Below are 19,824 nucleotides of genomic sequence, written 5' to 3'. Positions count from 1 at the left end.
TGTAGTGTGGGGGAAAAAAAATACATAACACATTGGACTTTGACTGGTCTATGAAAAACTGATCATGTGTTACTCTAAATACTTAAGAAGATACCACATACAACAACATGGAGAGGAAAATGACAATAAGCCTATTTTATACATGACTGCTTGAAATGTTTTCAGGCTATAAAGCATGTGCTGTCTTTAGCTTGTGTTCAGAGCACTTCAAAATGGAGCACATGCACTATGACAGCGGTGGTTTTGGTGGTACTCCCATTATAAACCGAACTCTAAATTTTCTAAAGTCAAATTGCAAAAAAGAAGTCTAATTTGATTGTTTTAATATAAACATAAGTGCTTGCACAGGTCATAGATATAGTATTGATGCTAGTATTGATGGTTTAAGTGACTCATAGCAAGTGGCACAAAAACATCAACACCAAAAACACAGTGTGATAAAGATGATGGAGGTCATCAAGGTTACAAACATTAGCAGTCAAATATAACAAATCAATAAGGAGAACAGTAGAGCTGTTATAGAATCGCTCTCTACTCTCTATTAGAGCTTCATGTGTGCCACTATAAGCAGGCCATCGGGGTGGTAAAAGCAGGACAACGGCTCAGTCCAGACCCCCCATATTGGCAGCACACCCACATCTGCACTGCCACATCACATGGGGAGATGTCCTGCCAAAATCAGCTGCACTAGAAATCCAAACTAAAAAAAAAACGCATCCCAAATGAATCCAAAGCAAACCGCATGACGCCAAAGTGTGAATCATGCATGTGTTGTGGGCGTCTGAGTGAAATAAATAATAAAAACAAATTGAATCATACGTGTGATCGGTGGATGAGATGGATGCATCTGCCCTATGAACCACGGTCAAAAAATAAACCCACTCATTAAATACATCTGGGCGCGTTTTTAAGTGATTCATCGCAAAATATGTTTAATATCCTGTAGAGGGTGTACGCAATCTCCTGTTTTATAACGTTTGCATTGAAACTGCATTCAGAGCATCGAAGCTTTACTGCTTGAGTTGTCAAGGTGACAAAGATGACTGGAATGATTGAATGAACATGGTTTAGTAGGTTTTGTACTTAAACCCAGCTCTGGATGATGACCTTGGCCACACTACTGTTGCTCAGCTTTTGAATGCAAATCTTTTAGAACACTCTCAATTAAACATCAACTTGTATGGCACCTTGAGGTCTTGCGTGGCTAACACCCACCCACTGTTGGACATCAACATGAGTGAGTTCATCATTAAAGCAGAGTGTAGGAACTGGGAGGTGGAATCTGCAATTTTTAGTCTGATTAATTTGGACTATGTCTTGTTTTTACACTTCTAGTGATTCATATCTAGCATGATTAACACTTAGATATGGACTAAAACAACTCTAGAATGGATTTTTTTTTATAAGAATGTGTTCCAACCTTGATCCAATACGACTTTTAGGTGCTTTTTGCATGTTTGAGCTAAACTAAAAACAATTATGCCAATGCTGCTATCCGATATTACACATGTACCATATATATCTGCCCGATGTTGATGCCAACATACACATTTATAACTAGAGAGACTAGACCCTGTGGTATAACTATAGAACATTAAATTTAAATGAACATAAATCATTGAATTTGAAAGTAGCAAAGCCAGTGTTGGCCAATTGTAGTAATTGTAATTGTAATGCCAATGATTCTTAAAAAAGCAATTATCTGCTGATACTGATTTATTACCGATATCATTGTGCTAAAATATTATCCAAATAACTACTGCAGCTACAAACGAATACAATTTCTGATGTCACTACAAATTAAACTGCTCAGAAATCTCCACTTGGACCTTATTCCTGTATTTACTTTCTTGCTCCTGTGAAGTTTGTAATTTTCCCTGTGTATCTTTAACTACCTGCTACCTGTGCCTTTTTTAATTAATATTTATATTAATATGTATAGTAGTTGCTAGTACATAGTATAGTACATGTTTTTAAAATTGTGTGTGGCTAGCTAGCAGACATAATTAACCTATTAAGACAGCTAGCTAATAGATAGATGTTTATTCTCATTATTATTTTACCAGTGTTCTGAATCTTATTCTTGTAGAATCTTTGCTTTACTACTAAGCTAATTGGCTCCTTTTATCTAAAGCCTGGACTTTCCATAATACAGTCACCACATTGAATGTTTCCATTCAAATGTCAGACATTTTTTTCTTAACTAATTGCTCATTTCTCAGGTCTCAGCTATGGTGCATTTGATTTCACTGCCTCCTTCCCTTTTGTGCAGGCCCTGTCCACATGTTTCAAGATATTTTTAAAAACTGATTTTTTTTTTTACTTTTCTGTCTACGCATAGATGAAAACACTGGCATTAAACATCAAATAACCAAGAGAAAGGACGAAAACACAGAGGTTTTATCCCATTACACACTGCTCTCTATGTACTGTGCTATGTGCTAAGTAATTCTGAATGTAATTAAAGCATTATATATTAGTAATAGAACAGTATATTAATGTATTAATACGTCTGTTCATATGTCTCTCATCTAAAATCTAGTGCATTGTAGTTATTTAGTTGACTACACAGAGAATAAGGAGGTATTTCAGATTTGTGTCGTAGAAAAGCTCTGTTTTCAGTGGCCAAAAACAGCATCTTTAAATGGACAGTTTAAAGATTTAAAGTTTAAAGTTTTAAGAACAGTTTAAAGACTGTTCTTAAAAATATCTGGATTTGTGTGAGCAGGACCTGAGAGAAGAACATCCAGGTGTTGAGTCAAAGATCCCACCCTGCACCAACAAGCTGATATGCTGAAATAGGCACCTACATTATAACCTTAACCGCAAGAAGAGGGAAACAGAAAAAAAAACTAGTTCATCTCACATCCAAGAGCTGCTTCCAAAAGCCGTAAAACTGTGCATTATAGATGAACCTGAATATGGAAGTTCTACAATACCGGAAATCAAACATGCACCAGGCTCCACTCTTGATCATGAAATAAGTACACCCTCACTGGTGTGCTTGCTGGGTTTGTGTAACCCAAACCTGGCTCCTCCTATTCCTCCTGTGAACATCTGGTGGCACATGCTGACCTGGTTGAGGCCTACACACCACAAGCCAGTCCTTGAGTGTTCTTGGAAGCAATGCCATAAAGGAACCACTTCCTACTTCCCTAAAGAATCAAGTGTAAAGAAGAGTGCCTGAGCGTGAAGAACCTTTCTGAAGCTTAAGGATCCTCCATATCAGGTAGAGGTTCTGTGTCAAGTGATCCTAAATCGTTCTCTAGTAAAAAGGATGTGAATGCTTTAATGGTTCTTCTCAAGATGTTTCTTTAAAGATCCCTCTTTTCGAGAGATGAGAGTATAGAATCACATACTCACAAGTCAAGAACCATTTAGGAACCTTCACCTTTTTCAGATCTGTGTTTCAACTGTGGGCTAAATGTGATGGTGCTTAGAGAACCAGCATGACTTCACACACTCACAAACATCACAACACAACAAAACATGGCTTCCTGGCTTGTCCCAGCAGCCCATGGCCTTACCTTTGATCAGCGGCAGAGGCGTCAGCTCCACCTGCGAGCTCTGGTAGCGGAACTGCGAGGAGCTGTGGGACCTTCTCTGGCGGGCCCGGCGCATGGACCTGCGGGGGAAGCCATCCACCTTCTCGGCACTGGGCACAGAGAAGCCTGTGGTGGGAGAGGACGGGCTGGATGGAGGGAGCTTGGTGGGGGTCTCCATGGCTGCCTGCAGAAGCCCTGGCTGATGCTTCAAGGAAGAAGAAGAGGAGGAAGAGGAGGAGGAGCAGGAGGAGGAAGAGGGTAAGGAGGTGAGGTAAAGAGGAGGTGAAGGGAGAGGTGAGAGATGCTGCAAATGAAGAGAGCACCACTCACAGCCCTAGCTTGTGGATGCTGAGGCTGCTGAAAAAACAGGCTGGGATGGAGGGAAGGAGGCAGCAAAAAATAGCAGCTTCAAGCGAATGGAATGAGGGGATGGAGGGAGGGGGTAGGGCGAGAGAGGGAAATAAATAAAGCCGGTCAAGGTGTGGATGGAGGGGGTCCGATGCTTGATTCGAGGCAATAGGCGATTCCCCCCTCCGTGCCTTTTCTCCCCCCTTCTTCTTCTTCAGCACGGGACGTGCCTTAAAAGCGAGCGCGAGCTCGAGCGTGAGCGCATCTCCAAGACAATGACCGCTGCAGAGAGCTGCCTATAGCCGAGCAGGTCTACTTATAGGAATATGGGGGAGCCCATGTGCCGCCACTGTGCAGAAGAAAGCCTGCTCCTATTGGCGTCATCAGCCAGTCATCGGCCTTGATGTGGGATATTTCAGCGCGTTCACACGCGTGCAGACACAATCCGGATCAGGTGCGGCGAATATTACAAATAGAAATGCAATAAAATACGGTAGAAAAATCGAAGGGAGCTGCAGTGCCCGCGCCGCGCCGCCCCGCTGCCCATCAACGGTGCCGCTCCATGTCGGGAGTCCAATTGAGAGATTGATTAAAGCAACAATAATATTAAATATTAACAACAGCCGTATTAATAATAATGCAAATAATAAACAGCAATAAAATCCGGTCGGATGCCTGGAGCTGTTGTGATGTGATCTCGTAAGAGGCGCTCGCTCGTCGTCTCGATGCTCTCTCTCTCTCTCTCTCTCTCTCTCTCTCTCGCTCGCTCTCTCTCTCTCCTCCTCACCCCGCGGCCGTGAGCGCGCGCGCAGGGCGGGGACGCGCCTCGGCACGCGCGCGCGAGACTCCGCGAGGCTTACAGCAGCAGCAGCATCAACAGCAGCATCAGCAGCAGATTGGCCAATTGTTTTTATGTAGTAAAACAAGGCCAAAGAAATACGCTGCTGTATTTTAGATGAAGTCGAATGTCATTTTTTTTAAATGTTTGATTATTTTGGTAACAGATTTTTTTTGCAACATTGAAAGTTATTAGAAAGAATTTAGAAATGTTATTAGGATTCTAACATGTTAAGAAAATATGGATAATCTTGTATGTTTAAAAAATAATAATAATATTAATAAGCAAAATAAATTGGCATATAAAGCAGCAGCACTTTTTTTCTTTTAAATCAAAATCAGTAGTGCTCCTACGTAGAGAGAGGACAAACTATTATAATTATTGGCACTATTGTGCTTCTGCTATCATTTTTGCAAACCCACCCACTCTAAAAAACACACAAACTGTGTTTGGAATGGTTCACTCATTAACTAATTTACTATTGACTATATGTAGCATTTACTATGTAGTGAACTGACTGGAAACGACCATGTTTGTGCTGCTATGAGGACATCTGACACAATGTCACTGCGTTGCATTATGGTACACATATAAAATGATAATAGTAAACTATATAGAGAGTAAAACATACTGTTGAGAGTTTAAGCAGAAATAGAAAAAGTCTGAAACGGGAGTGATTTTGAACACTGCGGATGTGTTGCTGTATTTGCAAGTTTCCTACGTTTTTTATTGTGTTCCACTGATACAAGAGCTACTGCGAACTTTGGGATATCAGAACTGCAAACTCTGTCTTCATCTGCTTATTTATACAACATTAAATAAAGAATAACAAAATTAAAACTGGGGAAAGCTGAGAACTAGCAAGCTAAAAGGGAGTGAAACAGAATCTACTCTGAAAAAAACTGCACAACAATCCTTTTTTTTGTATTCTGTGCAATTGCGCATTCTCAAAAAAAAAAACCCCACAGACAGGATAGCTTACAACATATATGTATACAGTGAAACGTGTTTTAGACTTCAGATAAAGAAATATTCATTCACTTATTTTATCTTAAAAGATGGATGACCACAATCCATCAAACCAAGCTTAACTGCTTGAATTTTTGCACCAGGAGTGGCATAAAGCTATCCAAAAGCAGTGTGTATGACTGGTGGAGGAGAACATGCCAAGATGCATGAAAACTGTAAATTAAAACCAGGGTTATTGCACTAAATATTGATTTTTGAACTCTTAAAACTTTATGAACATGAACTTATTTTCTTTGCATTATTTGAGGTCTGAAATCTCTGCACCTTTTTGTTATTTCAGCAATTTTTCATTTTCTGCATAAATGCTCTCATGAGAGCATATGGCAATATTTTTATTTGAAAATTTGGAAAAATAGCAAAATCAGAGAAACTGATTCATAAACTGAATATCTTTATACAATAAAAATAAGGTTGTACTATTTATTTTTTTTGTATTGCATTTATTTAAGTTTATGTCTTGTGTATTTATATACATTTTTGTATTTTTTCTGTTTATTTAACTCTGGAATACAGGTCTAGTCTACCTTTTGTTCTTAAATTATGTACCTCTTCTTACTGTTTAATAGGAATGTGTTTTTTTAAGCAGCAATAGAGACAGCCTCATCCACTTTATCCTTCCTCCTCTTTCTCTTCCTCTTCCTCTTTTTCCTCCTTACCGCTGTCTCTCTCTCTCTCTCTCTCTCTCTCTCTCTCTCTCCTCTGCCGTGTCCCGCGCGCTCAGGTGCTGCAGATGGAGGAGAAGCTGCTGCAGACTGCGGGTGGCGCTGTCTCGCGCTCGTATTTACCAATTTATTTAATTCACTGTTTATGAAATGTGCACAGGCGCGCTCACGAGACCGCTCTTAGTTTTGATGCTCGTTTTGTGGGGTTTGTGTGAAAGCGTGCGCGCGCAGGGTGAAGCCAGGCGAGCAGCACTGCATGGTTCGGTTTGGCTGTAAGCTGTGTAAAATCCGAGCTACTGGCAGTCTCTCTCTCTCTCTCTCTCTCTCTCTCTCTCTCTCTCTCTCTCTCTCTCTCTCTCTCTCACTCTCTCTCTCTCACTTATGCTCTGTCTCATGCTGGAGTGAGGTGCAGTTGGTGGTGGTAGTGACGCCATAGACGTATATAAAGAAATGATCATTCACTTATTTTATCAGAAGATGGATGACCACAAGCCATCCAACCAAGTTAAACTGCTTGATTTTTTTGCACCAGGAGGGGCATAAAGTTATCCAAAAGCAGTGTGTAAGACTGGTGAAGGAGAACATGCCAAGATGCATGAAAACTGTAAATAAAAACCAGGGTTATCGACCAAAAATTGATTTTTAAACTCTTAAAACTTTATGAATATGAACTTGTTTTCTTGGCATTATTTGAAGCCTGAAAGCTCTGCACCTTTTTGTTATTTCAGCAATTTCTTATTTTTTTCTCATTAGTGTTGGTGGTTTGTGTGTGTCCTAGTTAGTAAAAGGAAGTTAAATCAACCTTAATTTGTCTATCGCTATTGCACTGGAACAACATTAATCATCTATGTCTGATTTATTTGTGCACATTGATTTAATGTTGATTCAACATTGCTTTAGTGTTATGGTTAAATGTGTATTGTTTGTACACTGCCTGGCCAAAAAAGTAGCTATCTGGATTTAAGTAAGTAAATGATGTGGGGTTGCTGCAGTAGGTCAGGTCTAGGTTCAGCAATAGTATGTGCTGAAAGAATGAGGTCAGCTGACTACCTGAATATATTAAATATAGACCAGGTTATTCCATCAATGGATTTTTTCTTGCCTGATGACACAGACATATTCCAAGATGACAATGCCAGGATACATGGGGCTGGAATTGTGAAAGACTGATTCAGGGAGCATGAGATCATCATTTTCACACATGGATTGTTCACCATAGAGTTCAGACCTTAATCCCATTGAGAATCTTTGGGATGTGCTGGAGAAGGCTTTGCTCAGGGGTCAGGCTCTACCATTATCAGTGCAAGTTCTTGCTGACTTTTTTTTGACCAGGCAGTGTATTAAACTTTATTTACATTTCATATGTATATGTTGTATGTATTCTATTCTTATAGCTGTAAGTTTGGGCACACATTTTTAGCATATAAGGAGCACATAGTGAATTATATAGTACAATTACTTAAACAACTTAAAGAAAATATTCTGTAAAGCATTTAGGTGCTCTTATCTTGGTGTTGTTAACTTGCGGTTTTCTGAGGCTGGTAATTCTGATAAACTTATCCTATGTAACAGAGATAATTCATGGTCTTGTTTTCTGGTGCAGTCCTGATGAGAGCCAGTTTCATCATTTTTAATGGTCTTTGCTGTAAAGCACCTAAGGATAATTTCATGTTTCATTACATTTTTCGAAAAAAAAAAACCTGACCTTTATTAAGTATTCATAAAGTATTTTTTCTTTACTTAGTTGAGCAGTTCTTGCCATAATATGGTTTAAAACGTTACTTAAATAGCATTATTTAAAGTATACCAACTCAACTTCTTCACAACACAACACAACTGATTTTCTCAGACACATTAAAAGGGCAAGAAACCTTAGTCAAATATACAGTCATGTTTATTTATAATTGCAATGAAATGTAGATTTCTCAGACATAAAAACACATTAAATATATTACAATATATTACAATATATTCATTCTTAATGCCATTGGTTGCATTGGGTCATTTCATACAATCTACACTCTATATATGAAACGTTTTCCATATATAAACTAGTGTGATTTCGCTAATATGAACCTCAATTTAACATTAAATTCACTACAGACATCATATCTTCTACACATCTTCTAGAGTTTGACCTGTTTGTGGTGGAGTAACTGTAGTAACTGTTTACTGTCCTGGGAAAGCGTTCTACTAGATCCTGGAAGAGTGTTAAAAGATCACCCCCTCCACCTCATCATCCCCAACTCCCCAAGTCACCCTAAAAGTATTAGCTGTAGCACCATCATTCCAGAGAATATTTATTGCCAATACTTGCCAACAGGGACTGGACAAGCTGTGCGTGCATTCGTACATCTGTGTCAACAATAAGTGCATTAAAAGTAGTTATATGCATTCATTGGAAGGGCTATCTACAAACATTTGTACGTTTAATGTATATAGCATTGCTGATCTCCAAAATAGGAAATTTGCATTAGAGGGGTTAAGGTGGAAATCAATATATGTTAATAGAAGTTATTATTTTATTGTTTTACATTGATGTTAATTCTATTCTTTAAGGTTTTTGCAGTTTTTATAATGTTTAATTTAGCAGGACATTTTGACACTCCTATTTATAGTCTGTCTTAATGTTAGGGTCAATTCTGTTATAAAATGCCTTTGTTACAAAATCGTATAAAATCTGCAAACAGTTTGAATAAATAAATGTGATGTCATTTCTTATGGTAGGAACTATGGTTCAATGCAGTACTTTTTATGTCAAACGTATAATTGAAATATTATTTATATAGAATGTTGAGGATACACCAACAGTATATTAATTAATTAATTAATTATAGCTCAAATCTTGTATTGTAATTTTAGGTAAATCTCCAATTCAGCTGTTAATGAGGTTAGTATATGGAGTTAAGGCACAAAATGGTAGAGAATGGCAAGTTATCTGTCAGCTCTGTTGCTGGTTTAAATAGTTTGAGCAGGTTAAGTTTACTGTTTACACAGTTTTTAAATGTACCTTCAATTCTAGAGTGGGCCCTATAGCTATATAGGTGTAGATTTACAGCATGTCCCCCAGACACACTTATGTTTAAAATAGAAGCATAGAAAATCCCCTGGTTTGATATTTCTGGGTCAGAGCTGATGTGTGTAGAATCTAAAACTGGACCAGTTAGGTGGACAGTAACTATAAGCGCACTGTGGGGTTTTACTGATAAAGTGAATTGTAAATATTGACCACACACTTAATTTCTATTTATGATTAAAACATTAAATTTGAATAAACATAATAATTATAGATTCAACAAACACATACTGAATACACCTTATTTCATTATAATACAGAATCACACAGATCAGCAGCAAGAGGTTTAACAGTCAGTAGTGGTTTTCAGGCCAGCTGCCTACATAGTCCATACCATGTCCATAACATGCTTATCTAGCCCTGGTCCAGAAGAGTTTAGTTTTAGCTCCAAAACACTGAACCCAGGCACATTACACATCACCTTCCTAACTCTTAGAAGTTGCATTATTGCCAGCAGTAACATCCTGTGAGTGCAGTTTAAGTTTACATGTTATATTGAGTAATTACACTGTAATTACTCTAACATGGTATACAATAAATAAAAAAACATTTTAAGGGTTAATGAGGAGATGAATAGCAAAGTCAGATTAGGGCTGCAACTGATTTACAGAGATTGATATTTATGGACTTCTGTAATGTCTTTGTTTTGTTGCTAAACATCTGCTTTCTTCAACAGCCCATAGTTCTTGTAATAAATAGGGTTCTCTTACAGGTCCATCGGGTCCCATGGCAGCCAGTCAGCCCTGTCCAGTAAATCGGCCAGAGAGATTTCTGACTCTGGTATGGATGAAGGTGGAAGTGGAAGGTCTTGAACAGGGCTTGGATTGAAGAGTGAAGGGGTCATGTCTGTGGTGAAGGTGCTGGGTATGGAAGCTGTGAAGGGCACTGAAGGCTGAGACAAGCAGTGTACCGTACAGTGGGGTTCATGTTCCTTTAAAACTGTATGGTAGTGCTGCAGCTCCTTCTTCAGATCATCGATCTCTTTCACAAAGGCAGCGTTGGACTGCTCCAGAGCCTGCAGTTCCTGTGTGTGGAGAAGCAAGCATTAACTCTTTAAAATGCCCGTCCCCTATATGAGCTACAGGTGTAGGTGACTCAAAATCCTTTTTTCTGCAGGAAAATAACTAATTTACATTCTGAAAAATTTGAGGACTTTGAAATATCCTTTTCACTCTCTATTCAACTTAATAATTCAAGATCAGTAACAGGAATCAACACAAATTCTTTGGTGGAAAGAGCTAATTTTATGATTTTATTCATTATGTTTTGACAGATTTACTTAATATTTTTTTAATATTTTCTATTATTATTACAATCACGCTTTTCAGTAATGTTTAAATAGAAATCCCCAAGATTTAATGGTGTACTGTCAGACAGACAATTAACAAAAAATCCTGATCTGTTAATCATTTTTATCTCTATTTTTATATAAGTTATTTAGAAGACAGTTATGTGGTTGTGTCTGAAAGAAATCATGAAACTCATTAAAGGTGCTATATAGGATTTCAATTCAATACTCTTTTTCAACCAGCTTTCAAAACCTTGAATTCTGTGGTCACCTGTCTTTTCCTACCATTATTTTAACCTAGAAATGAACAAAGAGAATATTTTTATGTTTTTTTCAAGCTAAATATTTGTTCTAGCAAAGTGTATATTGCAACCAGAGGTGGGTAGTAACACACTACATTTACACTGTTACATTAACCTAAGTAACTGCTTGTTTTAGAAGACAGTACTCTACACTTTTGTAATGTGTATATATATATATATATATATATTTTTTTTTTTTTTTTTTTTTTTTCACTCATCCAGTTAGACCTGCAAGCAGTTTTAATTCAATGCATATTTTCTGTTGCTTTATGCATATGCATTCTATTCTATATACATTTTTCATTAAGTGGAGAAGATGCATTTAACCTGAAAGCTTGCGTGTTTACACAACTTATTTACAGAAAAGTTCTTTAGGGAACCAAAAGTGCTTGGTTCTATTGCCTCACTCTAAATAATGCTTTTGGTTTCTTTATGTTTAAGGGGGCATAATGCTCTCACACTTGTTGTTTTATTATTTGTTCAATTAAAGTGTCACTTTTGGATGTTGCTAATTATTTCTTGTACATGAACAAAGTACACTGTTAAACATGATAGTTGCTAAATGGCTCTTTTCATAAACAGACAATTGTAGCATTAACTTCTTAAATACTGCTTTCTCGCTTTTCTCCCTCTGGAATAACTCAGGCACTTTGCATTGCTTTGTCGATTAAAAGTCATGGATTTTTTCCCCCAGTTTTCTATGGCATCACTCTAAGGAACTCTTTTGTTTGTTTGTTTTCCCACAGATTTTTGTACTGTATTTCCTAGAAAACCATCTTGCTGTGATTAAAGGTTATATTCACACTGTGTGTATAGTAAGCCACACTGTTCCCTGGTACTCTGAATACAATGAGGAGTAAAGAGTTCCTGCCAAGGGAAAGTCCAATATTTGTACAGCCTCAAAAGAGAAAGTGAAAGTGAAAGAAGGCTGAATGCAATGTCTGATCTTCATTAAAATGTTACCCATTAATCTGGCAAGCAAAAAAACAGTAAACATGTAACACAAAACTACTTCACAGCTAGTTCCTAATAGCTACCAAGAATTTACTCAGATGGGACTTGAAGTGTGGAATTTGACCTCCTGCAACCCTGGTTCCCTCTTCCTTTAACTCACGGTGTTTCCAAGAAATGCCTGCCAGAACAGGCGTGTTCTATCCCACACACATGCACATACACACACGCTGACACAACCTTACACTATTACCTACTCATACATTACATACTGCTGAATACCCACATCATTTGACACATATTTTGTGAGAACATAAAGTCCTTATTTATGATGACATTTTATCGTATTCAGATCAGTTTTTTATCTGATCTGATGAGCATATCATGGACATAAAAACATCATGCTTGATCAGTACACATTTTATTTTAAAAAAAAAATATATATATATTTTACATTGTGTTTTCATTATTTTACCATATCCTCCACCCCTGATCCACATGCACATTTTGTGCCATACTATACTATACTATCCTATACTATATATAATACACTGACCTCATGTAGCACATCTGCTCTCTCGGTTTGTTTCTTGCGACTCCTTCGTGCTGCATCTCTGTTTCTCTGTCGCCGATGACATACTCTCCCCACTGGCTGATCAGTCTCCTATAAACACAGCAAGCAAGTAAATATGAGAACACGAGTGCTGAACATACAGTAATGTACATTAAACTTGTCATGAGAAAAGTCTGGTAAATGAAGATTATCTCAGCAGTTAGTGCACTGTGTTTCTGCCTGTAAAAGACACTGTAGGTTACAACAGTAGAATGAATACAAATTCATATATGGTATACATACAGAATGTGTTATTTATTTTCAGTAAAGTTACTGGTGTATATAAAATGAACACAGTTAGATGTATTGGTAAGTATTGGATGGTGTTTTTACACTACCTATTTGCTTTCCTTGAGAAGAACACTAGCAATGGTTAACACACTCAACCAATCAAATCAACAAAGTGCATTGTGTATTATTTGTGCTTTTTCTAATATCACCGTTTTAAATAACTACACTTTTACTGAGCAAACAAACATATTCACATTTTATTTTAGAAAACATGACCATGAGGTATGAAAAACATGCATTCATGAGTAAAACACTACTACTGTCACTAATGCTAATATTGCTGCTACTACTACTACTACTCCTACTAATATTAATAATAATAATAATAATAATAATAATAATAATAATAATAATAATAATATTAATCAATCCTGCAATGTATAACCAATATACACTATACACTCCTGCTATGTTGTGGGTAAAATGGTCCATTTTAATATTTTAAAATGCAGGAAAAAATATTTGTGGAGCTTGAAACTTTAACCAAAACTGATGCTGAGCTTATGTAATGTAATTCAACGTTAAAAATAAAAAAAATATAAAAAAATAAACGTTTTAATTTCTGTGTGACTTATTGTAAATATTAATGGATAAACCATTATGTGTTGTTGTTATTATTATGTTTTTTTATTATTAATGTTATACTACTACTACTTATAATAATAATAAAATAAATAATGATAATAATAATAATAATAAGAAGAAGAAAATAATAATAATAATAAAAATAAGAAGAAGAAGAAGAAGAAAAATAATAAGAAGAACTACACTCCTGCTATGCAGCTCAAAGTTGTTTACAACACCAATTAATAAAAAACAATATTTAACCATAAAAGCAGCAAAAGAAAAATATATAAACAACTGTTTTAAGCAAAATTAATAAAACGTAAACAGAAGAGAGAACTAATAGTAGATCAAACAATTAAATTAAAATATAAAATAAATAAGCTAAACTAATTAAAGAAGATAAAACAGATAGACACATTTAAAATAAAATACTTCTATAAAAAAACAAAAAAACGAAATAATATATTTTTGATAACATCAGAAATACCGCCAAAGAAACAGCAATTATGCTCTAAATCCTCATCATATGTTGGAGTATGATTATTAAAGTTTGTAATAAACGCGTTACCCAGTCGCGAGGACTCTGAGAGTCGCTTCCACACACAGAGCTCGATCCCCCTTCCAGTTTATCCATCAGCGCTACCGGCATCTCGACTGAGCCCTGCAGCAGCCTGAGCTCTACTGTTACTGCCCCCACCGCCGACAAGCTGCTTTAAACACGCGCGCGCGCACACACGTGCACGGTCTCTACTGATGATGCAACTCTAGCTGCTTTATAGCGCGCGCTGCAGCGCACGAGCTTTCAGTTTCGCCTTATTTTAAACGCCCGGATTCGCGGATCAGGGGAAGAAGCCAGAGCCTCTTCCCGTACTGCTGAATTCCCGCTCTCACACTCCCACACACACACCCACACATAGTCTGCTGCTCACTACACACACACACACACACATACACACACACATACTTATCCCATAATCATTACTGTCAGGAACACCACAAAGTTCTACTGCACTCTAAAACACTGATTATGAATCATGGTCTGAGTGTCTGAGCTTCAGGTAGGGGCAGACCATGAATACAAGAATACTCTACATGAACACAAGAGCCTCTGGGAATATCCTTTACCAACTGTTTGACCCTCAAAATTAATCAAAAGACCTAAGGTCTTTTTTATTTGTAATTTTATCCCATTTTCATCCTTTAGTAGGACAGCCCCTATGATTAGTAAAGCCCCAAATTTTAGGAGGGTGAAGGGGTTGAAAGTCAGTCAACATTCCTTTTTGAACTGCCACTGATGCAGCATTACTGGTCAGCACACTCGGAGGAAAGCGCAGCAACACAACTCCCGTACACCAGCTAACAGATACCTGTGCTGACTAACATCACACTGGGTGTAATGGGAAAAAAAGAGTTCTATCTACTCACCCCAGCACTGGATTCAAACCAGCTACCCTAAGGTCATAGTCACACCGTCTTATTCAACTGGACCCATCCAAATTTTCTTTACAATATATACTATTGTTACTTGCATGCATTTGTCCACCATGTAATAGCAAGCTGCACAACAGGGTGAACAATGACAGGATGGACAAAAAAATTGACATTTGATGAATAGTTGGTGACCTTTTCTTTTATATATATATATATATATATATATATATATATATATATATATATATATATATATATATATATATATATATATATATATATATATATATAATTTTATTTCAATTATTTTCCCACTTTCTTCCCAATGTACACGGTCACTTACCCAACCCACTCATTAGGACTCCCTCTATCACTACCGATGCCCCAACACCAGGAGGGTGAAGACTAGCACATATAAAGTCAGCCACCGCCTCTTTTCGAACTGCTGCTGGTGCCGCATTGCCGAGTAGGCAGCGCACTCGGAGGAAAGCGCAGCGACCTGGTTCCGAAACATCAGCTTACAGACGCCTTGTGTAGCGGACACCTTTGGAGTGATGAGGAGAGAGAGTGCCATCTACCCACCCAAAAAGAGCTAGGCCAATTGTGCGCTCTCAGGGCTCTGTTGGCCGATGGCAAGCTACATGAACAGGATTCGAACTGACGATCTCCTGATCATAGTGGAAGCGCTTAGTCCGCTGGACTACTAGTAACTTTTCTAAATATATATATATATATATATTATCTTAATATTTTATTACAACGGGGTGAATGTAAGTATTACGACAATTTGATAAATATAAAGTAAAATTAACATTATTAATTTTTGACATACAGTTTGTGTCATCAGTCGTCATAAGATTCAGAGTACATTTAAATCCAGTGTAAATCAGTTATCCAGCCTTTATCAGATTAGAGTGTATTTCTGTAGTTGCTTATGGTAACTGAGTGTGGTTTTGTATCAGCCTAAACTTCACTTCCTCTCTAAACTGTCCCAGGACACAAGTCTTTGCCCACTCCTGCAGACACTTTCACTCTCCCAAGCCCGTTTCCTGTGATGTCAGAGTGGTCAGAAACCCCCCTGATTCAGAGCCAAGCAGTTCAGAGTCATGACATTATAAATCAACTATTCCTGGTAAGGAATGTCATTATTCAGTATTGCGTAAACTAGCAGTAATTTGAGAAGACCTAATTTAAAAATGCTCCAGGGGCCTGGTGCCGGGTTTCAATCCTCACTCTGGTCACTGTCCGTGTGGAGTTTGGCATGTTGTCCACGAGTTCATGTGGGTTTCCTCTGGGTATCTTGGTTTCTTCCCACTTTCTAAAAACACACAGTAGATAAACTGATGAACTGTCTATGCTAAATTGTTGGTTACACTATTAAGCCATATCTGAAACTGTCATATTCACTATTCCCTACATGTGAAATTCTACATCATTAAATAGAGCATTCACTATTATAAGGACAGAATTTGATTAGTGTTTCCTTCCTCAGATGTCAGAATTTCCAAGTTGCAAATGGGAAATTTCAATTCTTAGAGGTCGGATTTCCTACACAGAAGGTGGAAAAGCCTCAGCAGCAAAATCCAGTTCAGAATCCAAGATGGCTGCAGTACATATTAACAGTATTATTATTTAGTTTTTTTTACTGACTTCTATCTGTTTGTGTCAGCTCTATCTAATATATACCTGTAGGTGTGTTCCTGTGGTGTTTGAATGTACAAAATATTGCAATCTATTGTTATCAACTGGCTAATATTGCTAATTTGGGACTAAAGGTATTTCATGTCCGGGGACTAATTAGTTGTACAGTACATGTTGTACCTGTTGTATCTTTAGTGGGTTTGAAACACTACTAAATAAATTTGGTATATCAAGTAATTCAAGCGAAATCATAGAATAACCATTTTTGGTTCCATAACAATCCATTTTTGTAAAAATAAAATAAAACATTGAGAAAATGTAAAACCATTTGAAATATTTAACAATATTCTTTAAATTCACAGTCTCTTAAAAAAATGCTTCTTTATGGAATCAAAAGTAGCTCCTCTATGACATCGTTCAACAAGCTCATTGTAGCATCTTCATTTTTAAGAGTGTAGGTGTGAATGAACGATTACTCATGGTATCCTGCAGTGGACTACTGCCATCTTTGGGGGGATTTTCCAGCTTTCAACTAATGATTCCTGTTAGGCTTTGGGCTCACCACGTCCCTGATCAGCAAGAAGAAGATAACAATATGGGTGGGTAAATAATAACAATACTAAAAGTAAAAGATTAAAGAATTAATTAGTAATAAATGCTATTCTATTCATTTTAAGCAAGAAATGTACAGTAGCATGAAAAATGATTTGCCTCCTACAGATTTTTTATTTTTATTTTTTTGTCATACTGATATTTTTCCAATGATCAAACAAACTTTAATATCAGATAATATAATAAGATAATACGATAATATAACCTGAGGAAATATAAAAAGCACTTTATAAATCGTAATTTTATTTAGTAAAAGAAAAAAAACTATGCCCACTAAACCTAATAACTTGGTTGTGCCACCCTTGTTCTGGGGATCATCAAGGTATTTTTGGGCAACTGTGAGATAGACTTTTGTGTTTTTTTTTGTCAGCAGTTTTTTTTTGCAAGTGGATCTCTCTAACGGATAACATTTTGGACCAGTCTCTTCCTTATTATTGAATCATTAACACTGACCTTAAGTGAGGCAAGTGAGACCTGCAGTTCTTTACATGTTGTTCTGGGTTCTTTTGTGACCTCTTGGATGAGTTGTCCATGCCCTTTTGGAATAATTTTGGTCGGCCAACCACTTCTGGGAAGGTTCAACAGTGTTCCAAGTTTTCTCCATTTCTCCATAGCTCTTAGTGTGGTCTGCTGGAGTCCCAAAGCCTTAGAAATTACTTTGTAACCTTTTCTAGACTAATAGATGTCAATGACTTTGTTTTCTCATCTGTTCTTAAATTTCTTCAGATTGGGGCATGATTTGTTGCTTTTTTTTATATATATTTTATTTGCTTCACATTGATAGAAAGCTTCTTTTTTAAGTGCTTTCTTGATTTTACAGGTCTATATTTGTCTGATACTAAAGTTTGTTTGATAATCTGGAAAATGTAGCATGACAGTATGAAAAAAATGCAAAAACAAAAGTAGTTTGTAGGACTACTAAGACTATTTTTTCACAGCACTGTATCTGGTATTGGCAGTAATGCAAAGCTGTCTATGGACTTATTACATTCATTTACACATGACACGACTTTTCCCCTACAAGACACTCGTTAAAAAGTACTGGGCTTCAGAGAAGGCAAATAACTTTTTCCAAATATTTTACTATATTTTCTGAGGAAGTTTTAATAGTGTGGCAATTATAGGGAGCACAGTTCTTGGTGTGCTAATTTTTAGGACCTCCAGACATGGGCAATAGCAAACACACATATGTCATAGAACAGAACAATCTCTCCATCTGCATCAGATATGTCTATCTCAATGATACTCAGTAAAAATATGCTGCTTCTGTTGCAGTCTGCCTCTGTCTTAAACACAACTATTGCCAACTATATCCTTCTAACGCCATATATGGCCTCACATCCTGTAGGCATGGTATGTACTCAGGGAGTGCCTGGAAAATGAGGGAGTGGTCTGTCTGACCTTTTTCTGTCAGTTGAATGTTACACAACATTCTGCATTCAGCAATATTCATTTTACTTTCCCTTTCTCTGCTGTTCTTTTGGGGTATTTAAATGACCTTCTCCCAGGGAAGCCTAAACAAGTGAGCTCTTCATAAGCAGGAGAGAGGGAGTGTTTAAGTATTTTAAAGCAAACCCACATGTTTAACCACATTATCATTAACATGCCTCTAACAATAGTGAAACTGTTTTTGACCATTGATTTTCTAAACCACTTTTCGATTTTTTCATATATTTAGGGGTTTATATTTTAAACTAAACTGTACTCCTTATTATTCATTATTTAAAAGTATAGCATTATTGTAACATTACTAACATAACTGTTTCTTTTAAAGGGTGATTCTCCAAATCGGGTGCATTATTATGTAAAAAAAATATATAATTTTTAAAAAATATATGGTGACTATACTGTATTAAAATGTGTGATGTCCCTTTAGCCCTGTCATTATTATTGTTATATTGTTGTTACTGTTATTGGAAAGTTCTTTATTAATATTTTGATGGTAAGTAGAAATATGAAGGTAATGTTTATTGGACTGCATGTTTTACAAAAAACAAAAAAAGCCTAATGAAATCTTAATGTTAATGCATAATTTTGGATAAATTATTAAATTAAAAACTGGAGACTTGTCCAATAAGCTGTCCCACAGGGAAGTGTTTTTAGTCACAGGCTCAATGAATCAATTATCAGATGAAATTATCATTTTAAGGTATTTTCTCCAAAAAGGCAAGGATCCAAAAAGAACCCATCTTAAAGAATGACCCTGAATATCTCTGTAAATTACATATTAAACTAAGTTATGTTCATATTTATATATACAGTACATTTAAGACATATTTATATATGATTTTTGTAGCTTATTTTTAAGCACAACTTATATTTATAAACAAAATTGTCTCAGTATGTTTATTAATTTAGCAGATTTTGACAGTGTTTGTATTAAATGTAATATATGATATATGTAGGAGTAGAAGTCTACTTTAAATAAGACATAGGTCGTTTTTTTTGTAAATTTCATTTTATTTTATTTACCCAGTAAGATATGCAGATTGATCAATAACCAAATATATTATGAAAATATTCTTGAACTTGTTTTCTTTGCATTTTTTGAGGTCTGAAACCTCTTTTTTTCATTTCTCTTTTTTCCCCCAAATAAATGCTCTAAATGGCAATGTTTTATTTGGTTTACT

The 19,824-nt window shown here is 36.5% G+C and overlaps 2 protein-coding genes across 2 annotated transcripts in view; both read right to left on the bottom strand.

Annotated features, from left to right (window-relative positions):
* The window catches only part of ppp2r5b (protein phosphatase 2, regulatory subunit B', beta), a 47,584-nt gene extending 42,932 nt beyond the window's left edge, over positions 1-4,652 (bottom strand). The window contains exon 1 of the mRNA XM_007248091.4: positions 3,528-4,652. Coding sequence (XP_007248153.2) covers positions 3,528-3,723 — 196 coding nt within the window. The 5' untranslated portion in view covers positions 3,724-4,652. The remainder of the gene's footprint in view (positions 1-3,527) is intronic.
* A 3,646-nt stretch (positions 4,653-8,298) lies between these two features.
* On the bottom strand, positions 8,299-14,257 carry batf2 (basic leucine zipper ATF-like transcription factor 2). Its single transcript, XM_049482764.1, has 3 exons — positions 14,079-14,257; positions 12,596-12,703; positions 8,299-10,522 (listed from the first exon to the last, which is right to left on the bottom strand). Exons 1-3 carry the CDS (start codon positions 14,157-14,159, stop codon positions 10,205-10,207), a joined length of 507 nt encoding a protein of 168 aa, XP_049338721.1. The 5' UTR covers positions 14,160-14,257; the 3' UTR covers positions 8,299-10,204.
* Between the last annotated feature and the right edge of the window lie 5,567 nt (positions 14,258-19,824).

The sequence above is a fragment of the Astyanax mexicanus genome, chromosome 8 (assembly GCF_023375975.1).
Source record: "Astyanax mexicanus isolate ESR-SI-001 chromosome 8, AstMex3_surface, whole genome shotgun sequence".
Taxonomy (NCBI): Eukaryota; Metazoa; Chordata; class Actinopteri; order Characiformes; family Acestrorhamphidae; genus Astyanax; species Astyanax mexicanus.
This window is presented reverse-complemented; position numbering and strand designations above follow the sequence as displayed.

Coding starts and splice junctions, on each gene's coding strand:
- batf2 (XM_049482764.1), bottom strand. CDS start 14,159: ATGCCGGTAGCGCTGATGGATAAACTGGAAGGGGGATCGAGCTCTGTG. Junction 12,704..14,078: donor CTCAGAGTCCTCGCGACTGG/GTAACGCGTTTA, acceptor CTGTGTTTATAG/GAGACTGATCAGCCAGTGGG. Junction 10,523..12,595: donor GAGCAGATGTGCTACATGAG/GTCAGTGTATTA, acceptor CTCCACACACAG/GAACTGCAGGCTCTGGAGCA.